The sequence below is a fragment of the Silene latifolia genome, chromosome 8 (assembly GCF_048544455.1).
Source record: "Silene latifolia isolate original U9 population chromosome 8, ASM4854445v1, whole genome shotgun sequence".
NCBI lineage: Eukaryota > Viridiplantae > Streptophyta > Magnoliopsida > Caryophyllales > Caryophyllaceae > Silene > Silene latifolia.
In genome coordinates this window covers 18267310-18278460 of record NC_133533.1, presented here as the reverse complement: position 1 = coordinate 18278460, position 11151 = coordinate 18267310, and the positions used below count along the sequence as shown (strand labels likewise).

At 39.1% G+C, this 11151-nt stretch overlaps 1 protein-coding gene across 1 annotated transcript; it reads right to left on the bottom strand.

The window, feature by feature from the left end:
- Nucleotides 1-5970: 5970 nt before the first annotated feature.
- Nucleotides 5971-7721, bottom strand: LOC141594798 (cationic peroxidase 2-like). Its single transcript, XM_074414788.1, has 3 exons — nt 7455-7721; nt 7155-7334; nt 5971-6291 (listed from the first exon to the last, which is right to left on the bottom strand). The coding sequence occupies exons 1-3, from the start codon at nt 7719-7721 to the stop codon at nt 5971-5973; spliced, it is 768 nt and encodes a 255-aa protein (XP_074270889.1).
- Nucleotides 7722-11151: the final 3430 nt, after the last annotated feature.

The window sequence follows — 11151 nt, the reverse complement described above, 5'->3', positions numbered from 1 at the left end:
ACGTGGCATAACCATCATCATCCTCAATCTCCATGCACTACCTTTATTATTACCATGATTTCCCAATCATTAACCAAGTAATGATTACCCAATCATTAGCTCACATATAAACCCACAAACAAGCCATAACCATGATACGATCTGGGCGCATGCCTTCTTCTCCGACGCCGCCGCTATTATACGTGCCGTATAATAATCATCCATCCACCATCATGTTATACCATATATACATCCCAACACCAATCATTCCCCCATTAATAACATGTTCCTATATAACCACAATATCAACTAACCTACATATAAGATACGAACCATAGACTGCCCTTGATGTCCGATTGGTACACCGTCTATCATGATTAGCACGCTGGAATAGTTGTCTACCAACAGATCTGAACTAGCTATTCGTCGTCAGACCGGAGTTTGTATATATTATACTTGTACCCTAATTATCAAATAGTAAAATATTGGCGGGATACCGACTCCCCCCGCGGTTGTTTCCCACATCGGGTTTTCCGCGTCACCAAAATCTCTTGTGTCATTATTCCTTTATTTTACCCTTTACATTATTTACATCATTATTTCGTCATGAGTCACATATAATATAACCCCCGATATGAGGCTAAAAAGAGTAGGTCACTTTAACCCCTAGCGAGACAGAACATCGTGTTTTGACAGTTTTATACCAAAACAGTTTTGGCGCCCACCGTGGGGCATGGTGATCGACTTCTATAGCCAAGTTATTATCAAATTAATCTCCGGTGCCATGTCGCTGCGAGCAAAGATCTCATCGCTATTTATGGAGTCAGGAGTAGATCTACTCCCCGGAAGTTATCCGGAAGCCAACAGAAGATCATCTTCCTGAGATCCGCCAGAAGTCTCGCAGCAGATATGCTCCCTGGGATCCTCTAGAAGTCAACAGTAGATCTGCTCCCCGGAAGTTATCCGGAAGCCAACTACAAATCGCTTTCTGGGATCTTCCGAAGTCGGTAGAGATCTCGCTCCCGAACGTTATCCGGAAGCCGCAGCCGATCGCCTTCCTAGGATCCTCCGTGTCTTGCGGAAGATCCGCTCCCGAAGTCCTACCGAGACCTGCAGCAGATCAGCTTCCTGGGATCCTCCAGAAGTCCTGCAGCAGACCGCTCTCCGATGTCCTACCAGAGACCCAGCAGAGACGCCCCGAAATTCCTTCGACGCCCGAGTCCGGGAAGCGATATGGCAACTTTCTTCGAGATGCCTCGAGTCCGGCAACAGATCCGTTCCCGCAATTCCTTCAGAAGCCTGATTCCGGCAGCAGACCTAGTCCCTGGAATTGCTTCAGATGCCTGCAGCAGATCCAGTCCCTGGAATTGCTTCAGATGCCTGCAGCAGACACGCTCCCCAGAATTCATCTAAACGCTTTCAGCAGAATTACTCCCTAGAGTTCCACCAGCCTCTGTCAGAGCAGGAATGTTTAATCCACCAGAAATCAGCAACAATGTACCAGCAGTTACCGTACAGACATCAAGTGGACTAGCAGGCTGACAGGCAGATCAGGACCTCAAGAATCTAGGGCCCAGATAGACAGATCCTTGAGGAGCTAGTCGCCAGCCTACAACCTGGAGGCTCAACATACAACCACCCTTCACGCTGATCAGACTAGAGGCTACGTCAGGTAATATCTTATCTTTTGATTCTGTCGAAGCTAAAATTCTCCTCATTGCAGGAATTTCAGCCATCAGGAATCAGAATGACAGTCTGGAGCCATTGCCACGCAACTCCAGTAATCAGTAAACCTAGAGGACATATCTGCTGATTATAATGCTTCCTAGAGGAGTTGCTGATGGAGTATCATTCTGCACAACTTGATCATTATTCTCCTGTGAGTCATTCTCAAACTCAAATGTGAATACTCTTTGACTTTTGGCCTTCTGTGACCAATCCCAGATCTCATTCTCAATAAATATCACATTTCTGCTGATTATAATGCTTCCATTTTCAGGATTATACAACCTGTATGCCTTGGACTGAGTAGCATAGCCAATAAATACACACTTGAAGATTTCTCATCAAGCTTTGTCCTTAAATTGACTAGAGTATATGTTATACAACCAAACACTCTAAGATGATCCACATTTGGCCTTCTGCCTTTCCAAACTTCATAAGGTGTCCTATCTTGAATGTCCCTGGTTGGTGAGATATTCAAGATATACACATCAGTTGACACTACCTCACTCCATAAATTATTTGGCAGTCTTTTACCCCTTAGCATACTCCTAGCCATCTCAACCACAATCCTATTCTTCCTCTCTGCAACTCCATTCTGCTCTGGTGTATATGGAGCAGTCAATTCCCTATGCACTCCTTGATTCTCACATAAATTTGCAAACTCCTTTAAGGTAACTCACCTCCTCTATCTGTCCTAAGACACTTCAATTTCTTTCCACTCTGAGTCTCCACCATGATTTTAAATTTTTTGAAAAACTCAAATGACTCAGACTTGGAATGCAAAAAATACACCCAACTCATCCTACTATAATCATCTGTGAATAGTATAAAGTATTTGCTCCCACCTAGAGATTCAGTTTGCATTAGCCCACACAAATTAGCATGAACCAACTCTAAACACTCACCAGCCCTCCATGCCTTGCCAATTGGAAATGAACCCTTTGACTGTTTCCCATAAATGGCACCCTTCACACAGACCTAATTCACCAACTCTTGGTAACCCTTCTACCATTCCCTTATTACTCAATAATCTTAAACTTTGCATATTTAAATGCCCAAACCTTAGGTGCCATAGTCTAGCCTTGTCATCTTCTTTCACAGTCAAGGCTCTATTAACATTCCTTACCAAATCTAGGGAAAACATTTTATTCATTCTCATTGATGTCATGGCTACTACTTCATTTTATTTCTTATCCTTAATTTCACAAGAATTATTATCAAATAGTAGTGAGAAACCAGACTCTAACAACTGACCAATACTCAATAATTATAGGCTAATAGAGGCACATACTGCACATGATGGAGTACTTTGATGGTACCTTGCTCAGTTTTGATAGCAACAGTCCCAACACCTTCCACACTCAACTGCTTGTCATCTCCAAGCCTCACCTTGCTTGTCTTGGATTCATCCAAGTCTTTGAACATAGACTTGGTACTTGACATGTGAATAGAGCTACCACTGTCAATGTACCAAACATTCTCTGCAGTCTCTTGTGATCCATCTCTGGTAAAAAAGAGTCTTTCTTCTGTTTCTACAACATTCACTTTCTGATCAGTTTTCTGTTCATTCTGATCCTTTTCTTTTTGCCAACAGTTTGCCTTCTTATGACCTGTCTTGTTACAGTAGTAACATTTCATAGGACCCCTTGAAACCTGAGTGTCCTTAGCCAGAGCTTCAGATGACTGGCCAGATGACCTGCCACGTCCTATCCCTTTGAAGCCTCATCTGCCTTTGCCTCTTCCATTTAACCTGTTTGATCTGTCTTTGGAAGAATCTCCCTTGGAGACAAATGTCTGCTCCTCCTTCTTATCTGAATTTCTGTTCAGTGTTTCTTCATGTGCTTGCAGTGAGCCCATCAAGTAGTCATCAAAGGTATATTTCTGTAAATCCTTTGACTCTTCTATGGCTGCCACAATATAATCATACTTCCTTATCATGCTTCTCAAAATTTTTCCAACTACCTGCTCATCTGTCATTTTCTCTCCATTGGCCCTCATCTGCTGCACTACTCCTGACATTCTTGACAAATAGTCTTGTACAGATTCTTTATCACCTATGAGAGCAGTTTCAAAATCTCTCCTTAATGTTTGCAGTCTCACCTTGACTACCTTCTTGTCACCTAAATATTCTGATTTCAGAATATTCCAGGCCTCCTTGGATGTAGTAGAAGATGAAATACGAGAGAAGATATCTTCATCCAAGGCTTGTTGAATTATGAACAAAGCCTTAACATCTTTCTTTCTCTTTTCCTTGAGTGATGCATCTGGTTCATCTGGTTTGGTGTCTTCAAATCCATGTTCAACCAGTTCCCACAACTCTTGTGACATAAACAGGGTCTTCATTTTCAATTCCCAAAATTGATATTCCACACCCCTTAAATATTGGCAATTGAGAGTGACCATTTGAGCTTGATCCATTTGATGCCATGACAAGTCCTAGGATACGAAACCTAAAGCTCTGTTACATATCAAATTTGTTGTGATTTTTGTGAAGTTTTATTTGAAACTGACCAATATGAAAAAGGGAGAAAATGAATGTATTAATTCAATGACACTTACATGCTTAAATAGGAAAAACTAAGTCAACAAACTCCATATTGCACGTCTAAGGAAATGCCACAAAACAAGGAGCAACACACCCGACACTACTCTGAAAAATAGGAAACTGAAAAACAACTAATGCCATTAACTTAGGCCACAAAACAACTTACTCCTAAGTTATAGGATAGTCTTAATTAAGGAGAATATTTGAATTATATTCCAATAGTTTCATCCCAAAACCAATTGGCAATGGGAGGAGTAGCCCCTTGGGTTAAAAGCTAAATCAATCTTCTCTATTTCTCCGATGTGGGAGTGCTACATGTGATTCTTCACACGCCCCCTCACATGTAAGGTCTCCTTTTCGATCGATCGACAGAAACGCCGCAATTTTTCGAACCTGTTTCGTCGGGCGGGAACGTCGTCGCTTTTCGGACCCGCTAAATAGTGGCCAAGTTTTTCGTTGGACGGGAACGTCGTCACTTTTCGGACCCGTCGTCGCCTCACAACCCAGGACTAAACCTTGGGCGGCTCTGCTACCAGGTTAGATCGCACATGGGCTTGTGCCTCACCCGTCGAGGAGGAGAGAGTGTCCACTCTACAATTCTAAGGAGGTTCCATCCCAAAACCAATTGGCAATGAGAGGAATAGCCCCTTGGGTTATAAGCTAGATCACTCTTCCCTATTTCTCCTATGCGGGAGAGTTACATGTGATTCTTCACAAAATAATATTTCGCCGCCTGCCGGAGGGACTAATAAATTATGGTGCCCTCCGGCGGGAATTTACAAAAATATAATAATTAGTGTTGGCGAAAATTTTATATACAATAATATTTCGTTAAGACGATTGAATAGTATTGGTTGGTGGCGAATTGGCCAATGATGGCTTTCAGTTTTAGGAAATCTATCATTTTGATTTATATACACCGTAATGGTGTTGCTTTGATCTGAATTACACCCAGATGGTGTTTTTCAATGGCCGTTTTTATCATCCGATGAGATGGTATTCCGACGTTTGGAATGCAATCATGTGATGATTGGTGATGTGGGACGTTATAGTTATTGGCGATTTACGCGAAACTCGGTATGTATGGCGAGTCCTATACACATTGACTGGTGAGTTACGCACCGAAATTTGTCAAGTTCGAAAAAAATGCGACGTTCTTGACAACGAAATTTCAACGATTTGGTGGGTTGGAAAAGCGACGACGTTTCCGTCCGACGAACCGATTCGAAAAGAGTGGCGTTCCTCTTAAAGATCGAAGGTTGAAGAAAAATGGGCTTATTGGTCTTTGCTTACCTTATTTTTTTCTTCATATTTTTTTCTTATTTTTGTGCAAACTCATGGAAATTTTTTCAAATTACCATGAATTTGAGGGGATGTTAGAGGAGATTACGGTATCGTATCGTAATATACCGTAATCAGAATAAAATAAGTTATATTATTATGGTTTCCTATATAAGGAGATCTTACGAGCACTATAAATACGGTACGATTGTAATTGTGAGAACACGAACAATTATCAAGAATATCTCAATCGCTTTATAAATTTCTCCTTCTCGAATTCTATTAAAAACAATTCAAAAAATAACAACCAAAATATCAAAAGATAGTGTTCCCTTTGTCGCAGTCAATAATTTTCCTCTGACTTTACGAGATGATACTGAGCTTATGGACCGAAATGGAGGGAGTAGTCCGGCCATAACCAGCACGGTCGGGTGGCCTCGTTAATTGAATTTACTGCAGACCTTTCTGATGTTTCCATCAAGTCCAGTTTTGACATCAACGGCTTGCAATTTCACCATAGCTTGTGCTAATATAGCATTAAATAAGCCTTGGCTACCGGCGAAGCTACGGACCGTGTTTGATGTACTAGGATCACGAGCTAGGGCTTGGTCGATTGTGAGGACTCCTCTTTGCTGTAATATTTGATGGAAGAAAGAGACGTCGAATTTATCGTCACTGTAATAATTTAAGTACCCTCCACCACCTTGGTCGAGTAAAACCGCTTCAGTAGATGTTTGGTATTGAGGACATTTTTCACTCAACTGCCATCGTAGGCTCCCATCCATCTCAGGGTCATATTCAGATTACCGGATAGAGACGGTTTTGGAATGTTCCGCAATGTGCAATCCCGATCGTGTGACAACCTCGCACATACATTTCGTGTAATCATCGCATTATGTTATTCACCACACGTAGATTTCAAATATCTTAACTAGTCGGGTACATACCTATAAGAGCGACCATTTCCTCCAAAGAAAAGCCTTTCGCCTTGAAGAATTCAAAACTTTGTTGCACGTTTACAGACGGTCTTGGAAGTTTCACATCTCCGGCATTTGATCTAGCTCCATCCTTTCGCCCTGTTTGTACGGGATAATTCGGCCCTCCTCCCTTTAAATATTATACTTACGAGTTAAATTATGAAAAAAAAAAGGATATTCTCTCGTGTACCCCTGAACTTTTTCGTTTTCTAAGGTGTACCTCGTTTTTCACAAAAAACTTTTACCGACAATAATTCTCTCTTACGAGTTCAGAAAACCGTAATTTTTTTAAACCAATTACTTCGTCAAGGTCTTGAATTTGAAAAAAACATTCACCGCTTTTTGAACTCGTAGCCGGTAGTTATGGTTGGTCAAACCTTTTTTAACGAATAAATTTTGACTGACCGTAATTCCCGACTACGAGTTGAGACGTCGGTGAATTTTTTTTTTCAAACTGAAGACCTTTTAAAAACGGTCAATTTGAAAATAAAATTATCGTATTCTAAACTTGTAACCAAGAGTTATCAACAGTCAAAGTTTTTTTTTTTGCAAGAAAAGAGGGGTATATTATAGAAAAATGAAAAAGTTGAGGGGTACCCGAGAAAAAAAAAATAAAAAAAATAAATAAATAAATAAAAGAACATTACCAGCTTCAGCACAGTAGTTGTAGCAATAGCGATGAGATCAGCGCAAGAGACGGTGTCAGGACATATGGTTTCGACTTTAGCTTTCAAATCATCGAGGAAATCGTATTCCCTCACTCCGGCGTTAGCAGCATGGACTCTCTCGGTTGCACTTCCATATATCAAGATTGATGCATCACATCCCTTTCAAACTCACATTACTAAATTAGTACGGAGTACGTACACGTTCTTATATATCGACTGAAGAGTTTATGTTATAACAAAGAAAACAAAATATAGACAACAAATAAGGATGATGCTCACATTAACAAAACAATCATGGAATTGCATTCTGAGGAAAGCAGGAAGTGTAGTTTTATCGCTATAGAAATGTTCTTCGACAATGTGTTCAATAAACCCCTGAATGTCGATACTCTTATCGGGGCACTTCCCGCGGTAATACCCGACTTGCAACCCTGATATGGGTAGCTTATTAGTCAACTCACTCGGATCTAACCACCCGAACACTCCGACTTGACCCATTGCCAAGATTAACCCAGCAACTAATGCAAAACTTGCTACACTCGTCATTTTTTTTTTTTTCTTTTTCAATTTTTGTTATAATTTTGAGTCGATTTGTGTCGATATATATACATGTTTGAGTTTAATTTGTTTACTACAATAATGTATTGATTACTTGCTGTTATGATGATTATGTGTAGTATAGTAGTGGACAATCACGTAGTTTAAATATGTGGAATGCACGAACCAGTAATTAGAATTTCAGATTATTAGTATTAGTATTAGTATTAGTATTATGGCCGGCTAATCAACCCTCAAGAACATACGTTTGACATTCTCATAACGCAAAGGTCATAAATCATAAGCATCAGATCGGATGAATCATTTTATCGACATTGGTAAGGTCGTGACAGACAAGAATTCAATTCCCGTTATTGTTATATTTTGTATTATGGAAGACATAGACGACGGATAGATGGAATAATGCAAATGACTAGGTAAAGTGGCTGCGTTTCTTTCTCTTGTGAAATTTCAGTCCCTTGGATGTAATTCTTAAAGCAATTTTCATCTTAGGTCATTCGGATACAGTTTTTTTTTTTGTGTGTTGCTAACACAAGGGTAAGGATGCGCACATCCGAAGTCTGACACCCCTCATTCCACCTCAGCTCGCAATTTGCTGGAGGGCTTCATTGGGATAATGTTGTTGTTGTGTAGACGGATAGAGGATGTACAGGCAGAATAAAGGGCACATCAACAAATACCAAAGTCAACAACGACGAAACATTCCTTGATCTAACTCAAAATAGTTGTTAGTTTAAGGTTGACATGACAATGGCAATTACAAATAGATAATTGCAAACAAGGGTTTCCTGGTCAATCCTTTATTCTTTGCTTTGTTGCTTTAAAAATGGTTAGGGACCGTCTATGCTAGTCCCCATTAATCTTGGAGCGAGCAGGGTTTATATACCCGGAAACTTCCCAATCGGGTGCTTACCCATTTACAAAGCCACATTCGAAAAATGATTTTGATGGGTAAAACAATGATCAGTATTTTTTTTTTTCCTTTTTTTTTTTGCAACTGTAAAGAAAGGTTTTCATACAAGTGACATTTTGCATTCATTTTCGATCTATCCAACACAGTAGCTTTCCTGGCAAACAAATCACTACAAAGGATCCCATAGCCGATTTTAACCGAGTATTCCCCAGTTTGCATGCCTGGACCACAATCGTGGAAAATCTTGGTTTGGAAGATTCTCTCAAATTCTCTACCAGCGGGAGAGGAATTTGAGAAGCGACACATAACATGGAGCTCATCATATTGCCTGTGCAGTAGCAACTGTGATATTGTTGAATCTATTGACCATATTTTCAAAGATTGTGAGGTGGCGGCGAGGATTTGGGCCGGTTCACCGCTGGTAGTGAACACTGCACAGGCGGGAAACATCAGTACTGCCGATTGGATTATTAATTGGACTCATTACCTACGAACTCTTGAGGACTGGGAAGTACCGACGATACAATTCTTAGCTATCATAGTGTCTATATGGAATTTGCGTAATGATGTTAGATTCAGGGGGGAAGGGTTCTTCCTGAGGCTTTTTTCAGGATTTATAACCGTTTGATTGGGGTGGCAATGGAGGCTAGGACCGAAGCTAGAAATGCGTTGGCGCAGGGATCTAGTGGGACTCAAGATGATGGGGGTACCGACCAGGGGCTGGGGATGAGTTTGATCCGTAATGGAAATCCAATTTACGTTACGGGTACGGTGGGCTCATGCTCTATGATCAGGCTGATGGTCGATGCAAGCTAGCGGAAATCGTGTGAAGCATCATGGGGGTGGATTGCTCTAGACATGGGGGGCCATGTGATCAATAACGGTAATGGAAGGGGATTTGCTGTATTACCAATACAGGCGGAGGCACTAGGGGTTGCGAAGGCACTTAAATGGGCGAGAGATTGCGGATTCCTTCATGTGGAAGTCTCTTCGGATTGTTTTCAACTTCTGCTCCAGTGGGCAGGGAATGGAGCAAGACATTACCTAATTGCAGGCATCCTTGACGATATTGCACTCTTGTCGACTAATTTTCACTGTTTATGTTTTAGTTATATCTGTAGGGACCGAAATGAAGCGGCTCACCAACTTGCACGGCGGGCCATGACAGTGGCTTATGAATCTTTTTCACCAGTTGCCAAAAAAAAAGACTCATTTGGTCAAATGTATTTATCAATCAATCAATACTATATATTAATTCCAGAAACCAAGGGACTTCCATGTAATTAAAGAAAGATATACAAATTAATTATACTATATAGTTTTAAATCACTAGCACCGTGTGATGGACCCGATTAAGGGATCTCAATGCAAATATTATATAGTTTGGGTTAAAATTAAATTATATAGAAGCTTGGTAATTTTCCTAAACATTTGTTATAAGAGACTAAAACATGGTCAATTTCCTTAAAATAAAATAATTAATTAAGATGGTCAATTTCCTTAAAATAAAATAATTAATTAAGATAGTCAATTTCAAGGAGACTAAAACAAAGAAGATGCTTTGGTAATTTTCCTAAATATTTATAGAAGACGAGAATATGGTCAATTTCCTTAAAATAAAATAATTAATTAGTATAAACATACACACTTATGATATTAATTATTATCATCATAAAATTATATATTAAATTTAAAATCTATGCAATTTTATTAAACTTTATAGTTTATTAGATGTATAGAAATGTTAATTATTTAACATACAAAAATATAATATAAGTAGGTTATAAATAATTCAAGTTAGATTCCATAATATATAATATTGCATAATTCTTTCGATTTGATTTAATGCATATATGTAATATATTTATATAAATATATAATCATCTTAAAATTGTTTGCCTAAGTAGTAAAAGTAATTTCGTCAGTAAAGAAAAGAATTGTAGTAACATTGGATATAGTTATATGATAGTAATCACTCATTTGAATAGTAAAAGTAACAATATTATCAGCGAGATTAGTGAAAGTGGTAGAAACAACAACAAAAGTAGTGAAATAATCAATATTAATGCGGCAATAGTGAAAGTAACAATAATTACGGCGGGAGTAGTGAAATTATCAATATTAATGCGGTAGTAGTGACAGTAACAATAATAATTACGGCGGGAGTAGTGAAAGTAACAACTTACGGGCAAGTAGTGAAATGTTATTACTATTGTTTCATTAATAAGAGTAAAATAATAATAGCGGGAGTAGTGAATTTGTCTCAAAATTTATTTAATCGTAATTTTAGGATATGTCATAGAAAAATATATTAATGATATATTTATGGGTTATGCAATTTTAAGTAATTTTATTTAATGAAAAAAAAATTAATGGTAAGTAGAGGTAGTCCGGGCGAAGCCGGGCACCAATACTAGTGTTGTATTAATTTTAGGACAATGATATGACACCATCGGGTGATACACAATTTCGATGTCACCCTGATTAAAATAATCAAATAATTAC

What these genes read in the sequence shown, in the direction of transcription:
- LOC141594798 (XM_074414788.1), bottom strand. Translation starts at nt 7,721, where the DNA reads ATGACGAGTGTAGCAAGTTTTGCATTAGTTGCTGGGTTAATCTTGGCA. An exon ending in TCCATGATTGTTTTGTTAAT is followed by an intron (nt 7,335 to 7,454) that starts GTGAGCATCATC and finishes TGAGTTTGAAAG; the next exon opens with GGATGTGATGCATCAATCTT. An exon ending in CAACTACTGTGCTGAAGCTG is followed by an intron (nt 6,292 to 7,154) that starts GTAATGTTCTTT and finishes CTACGATGGCAG; the next exon opens with TTGAGTGAAAAATGTCCTCA.